Below are 20,461 nucleotides of genomic sequence, written 5' to 3' on the forward strand. Positions count from 1 at the left end.
TTCACATTAAGATTCATCTTACATTAGCTTTCACTTCTTGTTTTCTCAGATGAAGAAATTTCCTTGAGGTTGTGGTGCCCTATAACCAAAACAAGATGTGAGACAATATCTTTTTAGCTGTAATTATGCCTCAAAACTATTTTAAACGATGTTAACAAATCGTTAAAGTGAAGATGTTTTGGTTACTTACGTTGAAAAATCCGCGCCCTTACATTTCAGTGCTGACTGTTTGTGATCATCTAGCAGCAAAGACTGCATGATGCACTTTTTTATGTATATGGGCACACATAATCTAAGGCACCACTCACGCATCGAGAAATTTCACCACATGGAAGTATGTGTAGAAAGATGGCGATATTGCGACCATAACAATGCCAAAGACTTCCACTCTTGGACATGTTTCGGTACATACATATATGTGACAGTAGGAATATATAAATTACTAATGTTCGATTACTTACTATTTGTATTACAAGAGAACTGATTAAAATTAAGATAAACAAATAAATCAGTCAATTTGTCATGAAGTGATACTACAGTAATATTATGTAAATTTTATGGTATACATTACTTTGGTTTCAATGTGTACCATGATATTTACATATCACTGTAGTAACACTTTACGACAAACTGACTGGTTTACTTGTTTATCTTAATTGTAAGACATTACTTCGGTCCCAGTGTATACCATAATGTGAATTTAAGTGGTTGTTAATTAGCCAGATAAAACTTAAGACTCTGAAAGCGTTACATCCAATTGATTTAAAAAAGAATTACACATCCTTGTGATATACTTAACAAGACATCCACGTGCTACACAGTGAGATTATTTAATAATAAGAAACACACGAATAAAATTGGTGAATGAACAGGCTTCCATACGAAGGATCGAAATGGCGTCGTGCTGCTCCGCCTTGCACGCTAGTCCAACCCTTAATTGGAACCAGCTTAATAGAGACAAGGAATAACGCAATACGCTGCTTACTACAACACAGCAAAAAGAAACAGTGACCAGATTGGCTATCACAGCACGCAATAGGTACTGCGGAACTGACGAAGCAAAACGGACAACAAAACCTTTAGCAGTGTTTTGTACAACTGATACTAAAAAGTAGCTGAGGCAAAACACGAATTCAGCTGGCAGCATGAGATTTATTACACGCTTTTTCACTGGAAAAACTTTCTCTCAGTTTGTGGAATAACCCCAAAATATGATAACATATGACAAAATTAAAAGGCAAAAGTCAGCAAACTATGAGAGTTGATTTTTTTTTCATTATGCCTCCATTGTCACCCACTCCAAGAAGATGCGAAGTAGAGGTGCACGTATAATTTATTGCAACTAAACCTCCCTCAAAATCATGGTCAGATGCTGGTCATCTACCTTGAAACCATGATCAAATGTTGGAAGCCCTTGTTAATATCGCGCAACATTTCTGGGCAATGAAGGTTCAACGATTGACTCATCGGAGCACGCCTCGCAACCGGAATCAAAGCTTCAGTCCTCCCGTATCCTCCCCTACTTACGCCCTTTCATTCTGAGTCGGCTGAATCGCCTACGCGCCCGCCGTATCTCGACTGCCTGTGGGGTCGCAAAGTCATATGTCCCGCGGGTGATGCCGCCACGTGGTTGGTCAGCGTGCTCCCCCTCCCCTGCCGCGGTCCACGGCTGCTGACCATCGCCGCGTCATCACATTCTCCTGATACTGTTCTATATTTAAGAGCGGCAGCAGGCACGTTAGTTCTACAGTTGGATCGGCGGTGATATCAACGCAGTGCACTGTCGTAGCAGAATTCATCACGTAAGTGTTCACTTCTGTTGCTGTTAGTGAAATCTGTCGCGTTTCTACGTCACCGTCTGACGCAGAATGAAAATTTACTGAACGTTTGCGAGGGAGTGTGCGCGTGTCCCAAGTCATTGCTGAACGACGGGATGTATTGGTATCAAATGGTTCAAATGGCTCTGAGCACTATGGGACTCAACTTCTGAGGTCATCAGTCCCCTAGAACTTAGAACTACTCAAACCTAGCTAACCTAAGGACATCACACACATCCATGCCCGAGGCAGGATTCGAACCTGCGACCGTAGCGGTCTCGCAGTTCCAGACAGTAGCGTCTAGAACCACACGGCCACTCCGGCCGGCTGTATTGGTATCATACGTCCTCACAACACTTAGATTCGTCCCGGTGTACCTCGTACATAAAAGAGCGGCGAATGGAATACAGCCCATATGTTAGGGATGCTCCAGTTTAAGCCGTGCATGATCTCATATAAAACATTATTAACCTCTTCATTTCCTCCGTCTGAGGAGCTGCGCGGTCAGCGCGGCAGATTGTTAAATGAAGGGATGCCTGGCGTGGTCGGAAATTTTCTGTGTGTAGTATTCTCCTTACGTTCGTACAGTCATAACTGACATTACAGTGTTGAGATGGCTATATGAGCCCGTCCCGAAAGCCAATAAATTTTTAAAAAATAAAATAAAATAAATGAAAACATATTCAGTTCTAGTGCTTATTTATCCGCTTAATATTTCTGTTAGTTGTAATTGACGATACAGAGTGCCGAAAGTTGTTGAAGTAGATAGTGGCACATAGCAGAACGTAAACAAATCATTAGCGCTTGTATCTCTGTACGCAGATACACATAAGGGAAGCGAAGAGTTTAACATCAACCGAAACGTCTTTTCATATGATGCTGTTGAACTGCTATCCGATAAAAAGCTGCATAAATATTCACAAACACCTTCATCGGATTTCTAATTTGTACACAGATTGGCAGATCAGAAATTTAAACGATCAGAAATTTAAAATTGTGCTCTTCACAAGAAGCAGAAAAGAAATTTTCCTATGATTATAGTATCAATGAGTCACTGTTGGAATACAGTCTGAAGAGATATGAAATGGAATGGTAACATAGGTTCATTAGCAGAAAATTCTTTACAATAACTCGTGCGACCCCGTCTATTGCTCAAACAGAACTAACGGGAATATTGAAAGTTCAGAGGATGACAGTGCGAATGGTTACACGTTTGACTCCCTGGAGAGTCACAGAAAGCGCGTTTTCACGGCCGGTATATGTATTATTGCTGATAATTCCATTACGGGCATTAAGTAGCGGTTCAAGGAATAATTATCTGTCTGGCGTTTCGTCTTTCCATGCTGCCGACATCATCCGCGGCTTTAACGATTCAGATAGGTGTTACAGTCTCAAACAAGCTCAGCAGCCCGAACTGTCTGTATGTATCCACGCAACGGTCGTTTAGTGACGTCATCAGACTGCTGTCTAGATGGCGGCATCGTGCCGACGTATGCTATGGGGCAATATTGATAGGAGCTGGGAAGTGGGTGTGGGGGGGGGGGGGGGGGAGGGCGAGCTGGCACTCTGGCTCTTCAATCCACTCTCTGTACATCCTAACGTAGTAATTACATATTAGATCTTGCTAAAACCATAGTGTCGGAGAAGGGTTGGTTGGTTGTTTTGGGGAAGGAGACCAGACAGCGAGGTCATCTGTCTCATCGGATTAGGGAAGGAGGGGGAAGAAAGTGGGCCGTGCCCTTTGAAAGGAACTGTCCCGGCATTTGCCTGGAGAGGTTTAGGGAAATCACGGAAAACCTAAATTAGGATGGCCGGACGCGGGATTAAACCGTCGTCCTCCCGAATGCGAGTCCAGTGTCTATCCAGTGCGCCGCCTCGCTCGGTTCGGAGAAGGGATTTTGTGCTTTCCCAGTCCTAGAGCGTGATCTACTACTACTGATTATTCCGTCTTACTCAGACGACAATTGCTCCTGTAATCGGTAAGGCGGGTGTTAATGCTTCTTTTCGTAGTTCTAATCTATACTTGGTCGCAAGTGCGAAGGGCTTTATGTACATCTTCTGTGGCGAGCGTCGTCCGTAGATTCTTTGCAGTGTTCAAATTTAGCGCACCTTTCTTGTTCGTTTAAAAACTGTATCAATACCATGTTTTCTGAGTGTTTTGCTGATGCGATCTGTGACAGTTTTTACAAATGGAAGGAAAGCTTCCCTTTTACTGTTTTTTTGTATTGGAATTACTACGCCTTTTAGGATACAGTTCTGGATTTATTTCTTTGTATGAGTGGTCGTTTCTTCTGCAGGCCACTCTTAAATCAAGGAGATCTTCTTCCAGGCCTGTAGTTCTTAGTTTATTTCAGCCCGGTACACCAATGTTTTGATCACTCCTCTTTTCTGCTTGCGATGATTGTAATTTCTGTCAAGGTATCCAGTACTGGAAGACAAAACGCCTAGACTGAAGACTATGCCTTGGACCACAGCCTAATGCCTATAATATAAATATCAGCAACAACGCAAATACCTACCAGGAAGCCCTGCAGTGTATGATTTTGCAACTTTCTTATAGACAGGTGTGATCTGTGTTCTTTTTACAACTAGGCACATCTTTGTTCAAAGGAACAACGCTAAATCATGGTTTAAATGGAAGCTAGGTCAGTTGCAAATTCTGAATAGAATTTAACAGGGATCCCGTTATAAAAGATAAAGCCTTCCCACCACCCGGTAAAGATCGGAACTTTACTATAAAATGCGGCTTTGAAAGGTGTACGTATGGTTTTCCCGTAGCGCCCGCGCGACTAAGCTGGCACATTGACGTCGAATAAGATGAATCTTGCAAGAGTGCCATTTAATCAAGAGTTATAAAGAATTCAGCCGTGTGCTGCTACAGCTACAGCATACCAGCTGAATATGTGTGCAAGGGAAATCGTATTCACTTTACATGGCAACTATTGGCAATAAGGCAAATAATCGTATGTTTTTACAAAATGCTGAAGAATGCAGAGTTGCTTCTTGTAACAGACCTGAAGGTATCCCATCTGCTTCTCTGTTTATATAAAGTAACAACGTCAAGGAGACAAGATATTAGGGCATGTAAACGGAGCGAATAAAGACGAATAAGATATTTATAACGTGCAACAGCTGAGTGCTGCTGAGCTCACGTGGGACCAGGTGGTTCAGTACTTGTGACACCATACTCGTATTTTGCAGACGTTTGGTTTAAATCCCCATCAGATCATGATAGGTAAGTTTCCCTGAAGTCGGTTATCTACATACAGGTTGTTTCACAATTCATGTTACACATTTATAGAGGTTGTAGAGAGGACTTAGTAGATAACGTTTTACATAGAAACCCATGTCCGAAAATGTCATCCAACGACGCTACATAGCCTCAAAGGTATAAGCGCTGGCGCCTGCAAATGTCGGTTACATACTTTGTGATTCCGTGCTGATGCTACAAAATTTCTAGAATGATGGAGAAGGATAAATCTATCAATTTGAGGTAGGAGTCCTGTACCGGAAAAGAATTAGTCGAAAGTTATAAGGGAAAACCGTTCTGATACCTCTGACATTGGAATACATGTACTGGTATTGTTGTTGTTGATAAGATTTTAGGATAAGTAACTTTCAGAAGTGGTAGTACAGACCAAAGCAAGAAAAACTGTCCCGTGAACATGGGCTCTAATATGCATAAAAAAATGGCTCTGAGCACTATGGGACTCAACTGCTGAGGTCATTAGTCCCCTAGAACTTAGAACTAGTTAAACCTAACTAACCTAAGGACAGCACAAACATCCATGCCCGAGGCAGGATTCGAACCTGCGGCCGTAGCGGTCTTGCTGTTCCAGACTGCAGCGCCTTTAACCGCACGGCCACTTCGGCCGGCCTAATATGCATACCTGAGAAGTTAAGAGCACTTGTTCAATAGGGAAGATACACTACTGGCCATTAACTGGCTACACCACGAAAATGACGTGCTACAGACACGAAATTTAACCGACAGAAAGAAGATGCTGTGATGTGCAAATGATTAGCTTTTCAGAGCAATCACATAAGGTTGGCGCCGGTGGCGACACTTACAACGTGCTTACGTGAGGAAAGTTTACAACCGATTTCTCATACACAAACAGCAGTTGACCGGCATTGCCTAGTGAAACGTTGTTGTGATGTCTCGTGTAAGGAGGACAAATGCTTACCATTACGTTTCCGACTTTCATAAAGGTCGGATTGAAGCCTATCGCGATTGCGGTTTATCGTATCGCGACATTGCTGCTCGCATTGGTCGAGATCCAATGAATGTTAGCAGAATATGGAATCGGTGGGTTCAGGAGGGTAATACGGAACGCCGTGCTGGATCCCAACGGCTTCGTATCACTAGCAGTCGAGATGACAGGCATCTTATCCGCGTGACTGTAATGGATCGTGCAGCCACGTCTCGAACCCTGAGTCAACAGATGGGGACGTTTGCAAGACAACAACCATCTGCACTAACAGTTCGACGGCGTTTGCAGCATCATGGACTATCAGCTCGGAGACCATGGCTGCGGTTACCCTTGACGCTGAATTACAGATAGGAGCGCCAGCGATGGTGTACTCAACGATGAACCTGGGTGCACGAATGGCTAAACGTCATTTTTTTCGGATGAATCCAGGTTCTGTTTACAGCATCATGATGGTCGCATCCGTGTTTGTCGACATCGCGGTGAACGCACATAGGAAGCGTGTATTCGTCATCGCCATACTGGCGTATCACCCGGCGTGATGGTATGGGGTGCCATTGGTTACACGTCTCGGTCTCCTCTTGTTTGCATGGATGGCACTTTGAACAGTGGACGTTACATTTCAGATGTGTTACGACCCGTGGTTCTACCCTTCATTCGATCCCTGCGAAACCCTACATTTCAGCAGCATAATGCACGACCGCATGTTGCAGGTGCTATACGGGCTTTTCCGGATACAGAAAATGTTCGACTGTTGCCTTGGCCAGCACGTTCTCCAGCTCTCTCACCAATTGAAAACGTCTGTTCAATGGTGGCCGAGCAACTGGCTCGTCACAATACGCAAGTCACTACTCTTGATGAACTGTGGTATCGTGTTGAAGCTGCATGGGCAGCTGTACCTGTACACGCCATCCAAGCTCTGTTTGACTCAACGCCCAGGCGTATGAAGGCCGTTATTACGGCCAGAGGTGGTTGTTCTGGGTACTGATTCCTCAGGATCTATGCACCCAACCTGCGTGAAAATGTAATCACATGTCAGTTCTAGCATAATATATTTGTCCAATGAATACCCGTTTATCATCTGCATTTCTTCTTGGTGTAGCAATTTTAATGACCAGTAGTGTATGTTTCGCTGCAGCGAGGAGGAAGAAGTGCTCATAGATCCTCAGGTATGCATTTTGGAGCCCATTTTACTGGACATTTTTATCTTACTTTGGTCCATACTACCATCCCTGAGAATTACCTACCTTACAATCTTGACAACAACAGTAACAATATATGTAGTCAATCGTCAGAGGCCGGGTTCGATTCCCGGCGGGCTCAGGGATTTTCTCTGCCTCGTGATGACTGGGTGTTGTGTGATGTCCTTAGGTTAGTTAGGTTTAAGTAGTTCTAAGTTCTAGGGGACTGATGACCTCAGAAGTTAAGTCCCATAGTGCTCAGAGCCATTTTAACCAATCGTCAGAGGTACCAGAACGGTTTTCGCTTATAACTTTCGACTCGTTCTTGCCGGTACAAGGACCCTTACCTGAAATTGATACATTTATGCTTCTCCATCATCTTAGAAAGTTTGTACATCATCACGGTATCACCCTGTATTGACATATATTCACTGGCTCTGTAGCATCGTTGGATGAGGCTTCCGGACATAGATTCCTGTGTAAAACTTGATCTACTAAGTCCCCTATACAACCTCTAGAAGTGTGTCACGTGAGTTGTGAAACACCCTGTATATAGTTTGCAAGGCCACTACACAGTGCATGTCGTAGGGTACTTTGTACCAAGATTAGTATTTTTGTGTCCCATTCCATTCGCGTATTGATCGAGGGGAAAATGATTGTTTGTACTCATCTGAGTGGACCCCAGTATGTCTTATCATCATGATCCTTAAGAGAAATATAGGGTGATTGCAGCAGGTTTGTTACACGGTTTACACGGTCTTCCTCCAATGCTGGCCCTTTAAATGTGTCCAACAGACTCTCTTGAGAATGTCATCACCTTTAAATGCATAGACTTCAATGGCCGGAGTCATTTGGCATAAAAGTTTTCTGGGTATGGTACCACACAGTATGGAGAACAACAGTCACTGCAACCATGGACAAACTGGTCTCATTCAGTATCAATTATTTTCCAATATCACACTCGCCATTCTCCTACAGATTCCCATTTAAGCTTCCTAGGAATCAATTCCTTCTCTCTCTCTTTAATTTCTGTCTGTCTTTTCTCTATCTTATTTTGAACTAAGAACTTGTTATGAGTCTAACAGGGCTTGTTTTAGTTTGTTCTGGGTCTGTTGTCATGCCCACTTCGTCGTTACTCTTCACATGAGATACACACTCCACACTTGGTTGTTTGTGATTTGCGTTACAGAGTCGTGACATTTTCTCAAAACCTTTACAACTAATCTAGGTTTTCCATCGATTTTCCTTATTAGTGACTTCACTTGTTTGTCATATTTCATCTCACTGCTTAGCGTTAGCCATAAATATGTAACTGATGTGATAATTATTTGAAAGCTGGGATGGTTCCTTTGAAACAGACACTGATGCTTCCCTCCCAGTCCTTGCCCTGTCAGAGCTAGCACTCGGTGTCTAATGACTTTGTCATATTCCTTCATTTTTTCCTTTGCTATCTACACAGTAAATATTAACCGTTGACAAAGGTAATAAATTAAGTTTAGTGTCCTATTTTGAGTTTTTTATATTCATACCTGCAAAATTTATAATTATTCTGATGACTCCACAAAATTCGTTTAGGCTGTTGTTGAGTATCCTCAGCACTCCAGCTGTGCTAGTGCAGTAAATAGAAAAGGTCTTAGAAATTGTGCTTATTAACATAGATTTGTTAAGAAGGTACCACAATGTTCGCTACACTGACAGATTTTTTTGCACATGAATAATACTTTATTACTGGTCTACTACTTGAATTTCAATAAATTCCCAACAAAATAAATGTTTTAGGTGTAACTTATTTTTTCAAATATCAGTACAAGCCAAATTGCCCACACCCATTTCTTTGTACTGGAATTAATGGCAGCACTTCAGAACACGTTGTTGCAATCTGTTTGTTATATGCATGTACTTTCAGGTCTATTATTCATTATATTTTTGAAAGTATTTTATCAACTGTGTAGGCAGGGACATGGTTTGCAACGAAGTTGCTTTATGGCACTGGAACAGGTGATTTTCTTCAGTCCAGGTGTCAGTGGAAAAGTTACACTTCATAAAGAGAAGCAGTTGACATAATATATGGAATTTTGTTGATGTTCGGAACATACAAACATGTTCAGTTGTACTGTATTGCTTTGTCTAATTTTCACCCAGACAACATAACAATCAATCTAATACTTTGAGACTAATTTGTTCATTTGCTCCTGTTAATACTAAACTTACTAAATTAAGCACAAATTAAGTGATTACTAAATTCTTTGGCAAAAATCTGGATCCATAATTGCAACGAGTCACCTTTATATTGTTTCCTGGTCATCCTAACTTCTGTAATGTCAGTTCAATATATTACACTGAGGTGACGAAAAATCATGGGATAGCGACATGCGTGTATACAGATGGCTGTAGTACCTCGTAGACAAGGTATAAAAGGGCAATGCATTGACGGAGCTGTCATTTGTGCTCAGATGATTGTTGTGAAAAGGTTTCCGACAGAAATCAACAGACTTTGAACGCGGAGTGGTAGTTAGAGCTAGATGCATGAGACGTTCCATTTCGGAAATAGTTAGGGAATTCAATATTCCGAGATCGACAGTGTCAAGACTGTGTCGAGAATACTAATTTCAGGCATCACTTCTTACCACGGACAACGCTGTGGCCGCTGGCTTTCACTCAACGAACTTGAGCAGCAGCGTTTGCATAAATTTGTCAGTGCTAAATAGACAAGCAACATTGCCCGAAGTACCCCCAGAAATTAATTTCGAACGTATGACGAATATGTCCGTTAGGACAGTGCGGCCAAATTTGGCGTCAATGGAGTACGGCAACACACTACCGACGCGACTGCCTTTGCTAACAACACAACATCCCCTGCAGCGCCTCTCCTGGCTCGTGGCCATATCGGTTGGACTCTAGGCGACTGGAAAACAGTGGGCTGGTCATACGAGTCCCGATTTCGGTTGGTAAGAGCTGATGGTACGGTTCGAGTAGTGTGTAGACCCCAAGAAGTCATCCTCCCAATATCAACAAGGCACTGTGCAAGCTGGTGGTGGTTCCATAATGGCGAGGGCTGTGTTTACATGGAATGGACCAGATTCTCTGGTCCAACTGACCCGATCATAGACTGGAAACTGTTAAGTTCGGCTACTTCCAGACCGTTTGCAGCCATTCAACGATAGATTTTTTACGTATGACAATACGCCGTGTCACCAGACCACAACAGTTGGCGATTGGTTTGAAGAACATTCTGGACAGATCGAGAGAATGATGTGGCCATCCAGATCGCCCGACTTTAATACCGTTGAACATTTATGGGATATAATCGAGAGGTCAGTTCGTGCACAAAATCCTGCACCGGCAACGCTTTCGCAATTATTGACAGCTATAGAAGCATCATGTCTCAGTATTTCTGCAGGGGACTTCCGACGACCTGCTGAGTTCATTCCACGCCGAGCTGCTGCACTAGATCAGGTTGTCACCTCACTGTATACCCTTTGATTACACATTGTTTTCTTTCAGAACGATGTAGTCAGTACCATCTTCCTTCCTCTCTAAGGCTTGGACTAGTGGTGCTCTAGAAGCACAGCATTTAACATGACACTTAAAATTGTGTATCAAATGTTAGTTACTATGACTTAGTTACTATGACTGGGCTCACAGAATTTGAGAAGGCAACCTGATATCATGCGAAATATTTTTGAAGGTGAGAAGGCAGAAAATGTGTTGAGTTGGAACTAAATGTTTGGCTAGCTAGGTGGAATGTTACATTGCTTAATGGGAAACAATGTAAGTGGCCAAGTGGACATAATTATAATATGGCTTTATATCAGTTAAAAGTTTTGATTGTGTGCAAATGTTTGAGAAGAAGATTACTTAAACTTCTCTACAGCCGATTCACTGCTGACAACCTAGATCGGTCACAAGACGTCGATTCTGGCTTCACTCGCTATGAATAGTTACACTAGATAGCATAAAGTAGCTACCTATTCAGATGGCTCATTACTGTAGTTAGACTTTCCAGCCGTATTCATCACAACACTAACAGTACCAGATATCCATCTAACTTGCATGGATAAACTGCTAAGCCCGTTCATTGTACTACTGACAGTATGTTATCCATAGTAGCAGACAGTAGATGATACTACAAAGCAGTTACCTAAGTAGTTCATGTTCACAGACAGAAGAAATAATTTGGCTGTCCAGAAGTCTGTGATGCTTGTGACAAGTGCTTACTTCTTTGGTGGCTGATGGTAATTGTTTTACCAGCTGATCTGCAATTTGCATCTCATGTACTTCTTTCCATACTGTATGATGTTATTGTCAATGTTCGTGTAGCACAATAAATAATTAAGATGACTTATTCTCTGTATCAATGGTAAATGCAGTTGTAAATGTGGAATACTCAATTCTAGTAACACGTAATGATTTTCTATGACATGAAAGGTTACAAATTAAAAGTACAACACCATTAAAGCATCCTTAATTAAGCTTTGCTATTTTCAATAAAAAGAAATGTAATTTTTCTTTGGCGCTTTGGCCCCATACACTTTAGTTTTTTGATAACCTGTCATTATTAGAATATTATGTTTCACGTACCTTTCGTCGTTTGCAGACTCGCAGCGCCGCTCTGCAACACGAAGCTGAAATGCTGTGTTAAAGTGCACCAAAATCTTGACGGTTACGTGAAAGGTTTTGATTGTTGTGCACGTAATGTTAATTTCTTTTCAACTGCGAGTTTAAGCAGTCTAGCATGTTTGTGTTTAACGTATAAGACATGAAATGTAGCAAAGCTAAATGTCGCGCGCATTAAAATCCGACCAACTTCATTGTTCTGTTAATGAGAAGAGACTCTGGGATTTCTGTGAGGTCAGCATTGAAATCTTGTTATAGAACTGATTAAAATTCTTCGAAAGCGAGTGACTTCTTATTTTTAAGACGAGTGGCGTAATGAAAAACTTAAAATTATGTTCTCTTTCGTAATGGCGTCGTTGAAACAAAATCAGCTCAATACATGAAAACTGCAAATTGTTCAGTAATAATTATGAGATGCCTTTCCCTACACTGCTGAAAGGAAAGCACAAGTTAACGCATTTATAGAATTAATTATTATTATCATGAGAATTCTTTTTCTTACACTATTAGTAATAAACGCATACCGGTACCATTCTCATCACGAATCATCAATGGTGACCTTCTACAATGAAGAAAAAAACGAAGAGAGTTTTTTCTCTTTCTTCCTCGTTAGAGGACTGTCTATTCATTTTTATCTTTGTTCACAGATTATCCTTGAAATACAAAGTTTTCGTATTTCATAGTTCTTTTTCTATATTATTTTACAGTATTTCGTAGCAATAATTAGAACACATCGTCTTTATGGCTTTTATCAATATTTTCGTTATTACGATTGTTTTTATATCGTCGTAAATTTTCGTAATAACGTCATGGGGAAGGCACACACAGTAGTCAACATTTCACTACCACGCTTTCTCTCATTTATGGCATTACTGTACTTGATCTTAACAGTACATTCTAAATAGAGCCCTGCACCTTCTTTAGTTTATTTCATTTCTACGACTATCAGTATTATTACTAGATCTCCTACTACTACTGACAGTGTTGAGTTTCCACAAGGTAACAAAAGTTTTAGTAGCAGAAAATTACATGCTAATATAATGATTGAAACATTAGGCAAACATTTTAACATTGTCCTATTTCCCATTCCAGTATGCCATCTATGGACTTGTATTATGTTCCGGGCAGTGCTCCTTGCAGAGCAGTCCAGATGGTTGCAAGAGCTGTGGGTGTTGATCTCAACTTGAAACATGTGAATCTCGTGGCAGGTGAACAGCTTCGACCAGAGTTTCTGAATATGAATCCCATGCACACAGTTCCTACAGTTGATGACAATGGCTTTTACCTTTGGGAGAGGTAATTATCTAGTTTTCTATTTTCTTTAAGTTGATATAAATAGGTCAGAGACGAAATTCTTAATGCTACTGTAAGGCACATATAGGCTAACTATAAAATAATTGTCTTGTTACAGTTAAGGAGCAATGTATACCTGTAAGAGAGTGATAGTAATCTATTTGAATACAATCCTTAGATCTTTGTGTTTGAACTTTGCATTTTGTGACACCCTTCTTACACCATAATTTTCAACAGCCGTGCCATAATCGGTTACCTGGTGGATAAGTATGCCAAAGATGACTCACTATATCCTAAGGAAGCCAAGAAGAGAGGATTGGTGAACCAAAGACTGTACTTTGATGTTGGGACACTTTACGCTAGATTTGCTGATTATTATGTAAGTCATCTCTGATCCTTGCACCTAACAAGGTGCCTTTTTATAAGGCATAATGAAAGTATTGTTAGTATGTGAATAGTACCAAATTCTGCAAGCCATACCACAATTTATAATTGTCGTCTGGTAGAATATAACATTTAGGACAGGGTGTCAAACTTGATGTGTAACAAAACCTTTTATTTACCAAATGCTACTAATCTACAAATACCAGCCCCCTCCCTCGCAGGGGGCTCACAGCTCTCTTTCTGAATACCTGTGAGACAAGCATTTGGCTCCTATGTCACCGTGTACTTTTTCTGTTCCATTCCTGTGCTGCAAATTGTACTCACTGATTGTATTGTTTCTTCAACTGATTCTCTAGAAATGATTCACTCCTAAAACCTAACTTGAGTATAGGACATTGATTCTGTCTTTGCCCACTATGTTCCATTACTTTACACTAAATATTTGAGTTAATTTATGTTTAGTGTCCATGTGGGGAAGTATGCGCTGTACCCAGAATGTCTGGGTGCACTAGATCTCTGGGCTCTAGCCACCATGCCAAGTAACCAGCGTTGTGTGGTGTCTAATGGAAGAGTCCCCATTTGAAGTAGGCGGCATTATGGCTTATATTTGATGTCGTGAAGTGACCATTGTTATCAGCTATTAACTGCTTGGCCCTGCAGTCTCTTCAAAGTGACCACAGCTCAGCACCGGCTGTTATGACCCTAGGAAGGTTCACTCCAAACAATATGTAGGTAATTATTCCTCTCAGTTCATGGTTTGCACCTGAACAAATAGAGGTCCTCTCTCTCTACTAAAACAGAGTAGTTTTGTGGAGAATACTGAAAATGTATTTGGTGGACGCTCTTCCCTTAGCAAAGTACAGAATGGTTCCATCGTAATTAAGATGGCAAATCCTACCAGATCTGGATATTACTCTCTTGTAAACAAAAACCTCAACAAGGTGCAGGTACTAATTCTTCACTGACATCTAAAGCTGCAGACAGATGAAGAACTATGCAAACACTTGAAGAGGTGAGGAACCAACTTCATATTTCCTGTATGTCAACAATACAGATGCTTTCATCCTCATTTTTGAGGGGGATTCTCTTTTTGAACAGAGCAAAATCGTATGTTACTACTGCAGTGTGAAGCCATATTTCCCACCTTGATGTGGTTTTGTAAATACCAGCACTTCAGGCATACAGCTTCCCAGTGTATTTATGATCCAATTTGTGGAGACTGTGGCCAGTCATTTCACAAAACTTAGCGATATATACAACCAACTGTCTGTGTCAATTGCAGGAACAGCCACCATCCTCAGTCCCAAAATGTGCTAATCTGCTCAAGGAACGTGAGAGACCTTTGAATCTAGTCTCAATGATATCAACTTCTGCCACCATTGTAGCCAGGTTATCAGCAGTACCTGGTGTATTCACTCCCCTGATTTCGACATGTGGTAGTCATACAAATAAACCCGACTGTTGGTATGACATGCCCTTCCCTTTCATGGTTCCTGTGGAGACATCTTTGGGAACCCTCCCTGCACCTGGCTGGAGTAACAGCATCCTCCTCCAGTGACTAATGATAACAGAGTCCTTCTTGGGAATTCTGTAGGCAGATATCTTCAGAGACCTGAAACCAGGCCACGACTTTAGAACCACAGCCTGAGGGTCACTGTGGTGCCATTCTTCTTCCATTCCCACACCCAAAGCAGATAAGCTCTGACAAGAATTTAGACAGTCAAAAATGATGAGTGAGGACAAGAAAAATAAATCTTAGGAGAAACCTACTCCGATGACCCCAGAGGTATAGAATTCCCGCCCTCTTCCCCCTCCCCCCCCCCCCCCCCCCCGACTCGCACACCCACACACGCTGCCAATCTCGGAGGTGACGTTCCTTGCTCGTCGTTTATGTTATTCTACCCCAAAAATGACAGGCAGCATTTCTGGGGCATGACGTGTCCTCTTGGACCCTTCACACTTGACCAGAACGTCTCTAACATATTGATCCAATGGAGCTGCAATAGATATTACTGTCATCTGCCAGAACTACAACAACTACAACTAATTTCTTCTTCAACCAATAATCATTCTCCAGCTCTTTGAGGTTACTGTGCATTTTGTCGGAACTGTACTGTTCCTGAGAGAAAATCTGGAAGTGTCTGTACGTTGGTTCTCATAGATGTCATCAGTGAATAGGTTCCTCTCTGTACTGTGCTGGAAACGATAGCAGCGCAAGCGCAACAGACTCCAACAGACATTGTCTGTAACATTTATTCACCTCCAGATGGGAAATTTACTTACTTTGAAATGACCATCTTAATCCAACAACTCTTCCCCCTTTCTCGCTCTTGGGGATTTCATTGTGCTCCACCTCTTGTAGGGAAGTACCACTTCATCAGGTAGAGGCCTTTTGGCCTACCAGCATCTTTCCAGTTTTGATCTGCAGATCCTCAATAAGGATACTCTCACCCACTTCAGTGCAGCCGTAGCACGTTTTTGAGTATCGACCTTACAATCTCAGTCTTGTAAATTCGCTACAGTGGTTCTGACAGTGACCACTTTCCAACGACACTGTCACTTCCCTGTAGCTGCTCAGTAAACCAAGTACCACTTTGGGCTCTTGAAAGAGCCCAACATGGTAATTGATCCACTGGCAATGTATACTTCTGCTGTCGCCTTTGCCTCCTCTCTGTGAGATTGCATCGGCAGGGTTGTGGGAGGCGTCTGTGATGCGATCTCCCATGCCACTGAAACTGCTGTTTCCCTTTCTACAGAATTCGCTCCCCCTTTGCCCCACTGCTATTCAGAATTGTTGACAGGTCCTGTAATGCCTCAGCGACACCCTTTCACAGACCATCCTCCTCATTTTTAAGCAACTTCATAAAAATGTTTACTGTTTAATTAAATACAGTAAGGAGTAATGTTGGGCACAATACATTCCCTCGTTGAAAGCATATCCCTCTTTATCCCAGATGTGGGCCAAGCATTGTAGTCCTCTTGGTCGGAAACGATGAAAAACTGTTCCAGATCTCCTCCTTCATGGTGATATTTTTACCAATGCATCGGTAGTTGCTGAACACCTTGTGACCCATGGTGGGACAGCGTTTTGTCGTCTTCTTAGCCATCTACACTTTGAATAAATGCCAAGCTGAAGATATCTTCTTATCCGTCACCCCTCATGTGCCAAATTAAATAACGAAATTTCACTGAATAGAAGTTGCTTCAGGCTGTTGATTCACCATGCAAATGGCCCCAGACAGCATCTGAATGTTACTGAAATACTCCATCCACTCAGGATCTTCAACTGTATTTGGCTAAATGTTGTTTTCCCATCGCAATGTATCATCATCTCAATCCTTAAACCAAATAAAAACCCAGCATCTGTCTGCTAGGCTTCTCTAAATACCAACACCTTACTGCAGTCTTTTTGACCTACGAAAGGCATATGACACCACTTACCATCATCACATTTTACTTACACCCCATGGCTGGGGCTTTCAAGACACCCAGCTGCCAGTTTTCATCCTACCACTTGTTTTGGGTTACAGTTGCTACAAATTGCCTGGTATCTGTGGACAGATTACACACATATATGTTTTATGTACTGCTAAAATTTCTGATCAAGGTATCTGTTAGAGTTTCATTTATACTTTTCACTGATTCTTTTATTTGAAAAAATTCCTTGCAGGATTCCAATCGCGATTAACTCTGTTTTTTTCTTTTATTTGTAATGCTATATACTGTGATATTTTCAGCATTACACTTTTTATTTTAGTTACAATGTGTAAAATTAGTGAGTTTACACTCTACTTTATTCTTATTATTTAGTAATTAGGCTGTAAGTGTTCATGAATTCGCATGTTTTCAGATCTTCAAACCATTTAAATCAAACTGAAACCTCCTGGGAGATTAAAAATATGTGCCAAACGAAGACTGAAGCCGGGGAACTTTGTCTTTCATGGGCAACTGAGCTATCCAAGCATGACTCACAACCCATTCTCACTGCTTTGCTTCATCCAGTACCTCATCTCCTACCTTCAAAACACCATCAAAGTTCTCCTGAAAAATTTGAAGGACTAGTATTACCAGTAGAAAGGGTATTGCACACACATGGCTTAGCTACAGCGACGAGGACGGTTTCCATAATGAATGCCCATGAAAGGGAAAGTTTCCAAGTTCAAGTCCTTTCATCTGCCAGGAAGTTTCATACCAGCACACACTCTGCTATAGAATGAAAATTTACTCTGCACATAAAGCAAGCTGAACTTAAAATAAAAACTCACTGATATGTATTTGATTCTCATATTTATTCATATTATACTTTCAGGTCTAAAGAATGACTGTATTCATTACTCTGAACTTCTGCATCTAACTGATGTGACCCTCTAGATTCCTTATTTATATTTAGTCTGCTAGACATCTGTACTATCCTTTGAACCATCATACTATTTCTGTATAGATAAGACAGCATCTGCATTTTGTAAATTATAACAATTGCTTGTGCAGCAGGACTCCACAGATCACTATCACACTCATCAGATAGTCATAAAAACTCTAATTTGAAGGCCTCAAAAATACAGTGAGCTTTCTGAATGTGAAAAATTCCTAGTTATGATATTTATAGGGTGGGTCATTGATTAATCTCTGCCACTATTAATCTAATACATTGTTCTAGTATCCTGTAATTTTCGCTGGAGGGAGTTATAACCCGGAGAATTTAAAGAAACTGGAAGAAGCATTTGAGTTTCTGAACAAATTCTTAGAAGATAACGATTGGGCTGCTGGTAACTCCATCACTATTGCTGATTACTCCCTAATGGCATCAGTCAGTACAGTAGAGGTAAGAGCTTATTTGTAGGAAGTGAAATATTACTTATGTTTTGCTATTTTTTACGTCACAAACTTGAGTAGCTTTTGAAGAATTCATGCATTTGAGCTATTTTTTATCCCTTGCCTTATGGATATGCGTAGTATTCAACCAGATGAGTATCGATCTTCTCATTTTTGTGTATCAGACTTTTATTGGAACGTTCTCTTGAGAACTAATATGTGTACAATGTCCCAACCACAGTGGAACATTAAAGGACAGAAATAAAATTTGAATGAATTCTATTTAAACTGCAGTCATAACTGAAAGAAAGAAAAACAAAACATTGTGACCGCTTTTTATTAATAGGTTCATATAAACATGATGTATGGAAAATATGATGATTAAACATCGTTCCACAGTGTTTGCATGTACTGCAGTTACAATATTATTTTACATGCTAAAAATTAGAAGACATCTCCTTACATAGATACAGTCTTCAAGGAATGAAATTTTAATTAATTGTAAGATTATGAAAGAAGCAATAACCAGTATAAACATTTTCATTAAATTTCAATTTCTGGACGTTGCCATAGGATTCCAATAATGTTAAGCATTAAATGGACGTTAATTGTATTCTCATATTGACTTAGAATTAGCATTTTAAACTGACTGCTCGATTTATGAACATTTCTGTGTCAATATGCCGCATTATCATTTCTTTTTCCAGATTCTTGGCTTTGATATAAAAAAATACTCTAAAGTTGCATCCTGGTTTGTGCGTGCAAAGAAAGTAATTCCATCTTATGAAGAAATTAACCATGCAGGAGCCTTAGAATTTAAGAAACTGCTTGATGCAGCGATTATCAAAAAGTAAGACTGAAACTACAGAAGAAATTGGTGAAAGACTGTCAATGCAGATACATCAATTTCATCGCATAACATTGCGATTTGAGATCACAAACATTGTATTATACTCCTATTTACTTTATACTGATAATACAAGGAACAATTAAAATATATTTGATGTAACTTTTTTAAAAATTGATGTTCAGTGAAATGTTATTTCATAATCACTAGTCAATAATCCTGGGCCTGGCCACTGAAATTTTTATCACAACTATTGGGTTGATCAACTTGAAACATACAAGGAATACTTTGATCAGTGAATAGGGTGTTCACTATGAGATTTTCAGCTAAGAATAATGATGTAATGAAGGAAATATGAGAAACATGCTGAGAATGCTAATATGATACAGCTCTCCATGCTAGTCACATCTGTGAAAGGATCTTCATTTCTGTGTAACTAGACATACATGCTGTTGCCTAAAGCTTTCAAGCCTTAGCCTCCCTGCTCCACTCCCTGTTTCCACCACTAGCATGTTAAATTCTGTGAGTCCTTGATCATATCCTATCAACACATCCCTCAAGCAAAGTCATGCTGTAATTCCTTTTGTACCTTCTCCTGTGGCACGTATGATCCATAACTGTTGTAGCTTGTCCTTGATATACTGTATACTGTAACTGGGGCAGTGTTGATGTCCAAGCTGGTTATACACATACTGCATTCAGGACATGTGGGGATCTATCTGGCCATACGAGTGTGGCAAAATGTGGGAGAAAGTATTTAGAGACACATGCCATGGGTGAACAAGCATTGCACTATTGAAAAATCGCAACATATACTGTCACATGAAAGATGAGACATTACAACTCAAAATGTCCATGATGTGCTTTGTGCTGCAAGTGTGCCCTCAATCACAACCATTCATGACCTCAATTAATACCTTATGGCCCCCCATAGCCTGACGCCAGGAGAAAGACTGCTATGCCTCTTCCAAGAATTAGAAGAATGGAACCTTTCCCCAGATGACCATCATACTCATCGGTGATGGTCAGCTAGGTTGGCATAGAACCATGACTCATTGCTGAACATAATGTGATGCCATTCATCAGTGGTTCATGCTTCCCATTCACAGCACAGCTTCATACACAGCCATTTATGTTGTGGTGCTAATGGCAGCCTACAAATGAGATGGCAATTTCCTAACCTGGCTACTGATAGTCTCCAACCAATGCTGTGGGATGACACAGAATGTTGCAGGGAGTCCATTAACTGCCCTCCGATTGCTGGTGTAGATGTGATGGACAATATGGCTATCCTCACTT

General features: G+C 40.9%; 1 protein-coding gene across 1 annotated transcript; it reads left to right on the plus strand.

Annotated features, from left to right (window-relative positions):
- The first annotated feature begins 1,689 nt into the window (after positions 1-1,689).
- Positions 1,690-19,336, plus strand: LOC124777033 (glutathione S-transferase 1-1-like). The gene is made up of 5 exons (XM_047252294.1): positions 1,690-1,802; positions 12,919-13,122; positions 13,357-13,498; positions 18,161-18,325; positions 19,023-19,336. The coding sequence occupies exons 2-5, from the start codon at positions 12,920-12,922 to the stop codon at positions 19,167-19,169; spliced, it is 657 nt and encodes a 218-aa protein (XP_047108250.1). The 5' UTR covers positions 1,690-1,802; position 12,919; the 3' UTR covers positions 19,170-19,336.
- The last annotated feature ends 1,125 nt before the right edge of the window (positions 19,337-20,461 follow it).

The sequence above is a fragment of the Schistocerca piceifrons genome, chromosome 2 (genome assembly GCF_021461385.2).
Source record: "Schistocerca piceifrons isolate TAMUIC-IGC-003096 chromosome 2, iqSchPice1.1, whole genome shotgun sequence".
Classification (NCBI taxonomy): domain Eukaryota; kingdom Metazoa; phylum Arthropoda; class Insecta; order Orthoptera; family Acrididae; genus Schistocerca; species Schistocerca piceifrons.

What these genes read in the sequence shown, in the direction of transcription:
- LOC124777033 (XM_047252294.1), top strand. Translation starts at nt 12,920, where the DNA reads ATGCCATCTATGGACTTGTATTATGTTCCGGGCAGTGCTCCTTGCAGA. An exon ending in GGCTTTTACCTTTGGGAGAG is followed by an intron (nt 13,123 to 13,356) that starts GTAATTATCTAG and finishes AATTTTCAACAG; the next exon opens with CCGTGCCATAATCGGTTACC. An exon ending in CATCAGTCAGTACAGTAGAG is followed by an intron (nt 18,326 to 19,022) that starts GTAAGAGCTTAT and finishes TTCTTTTTCCAG; the next exon opens with ATTCTTGGCTTTGATATAAA.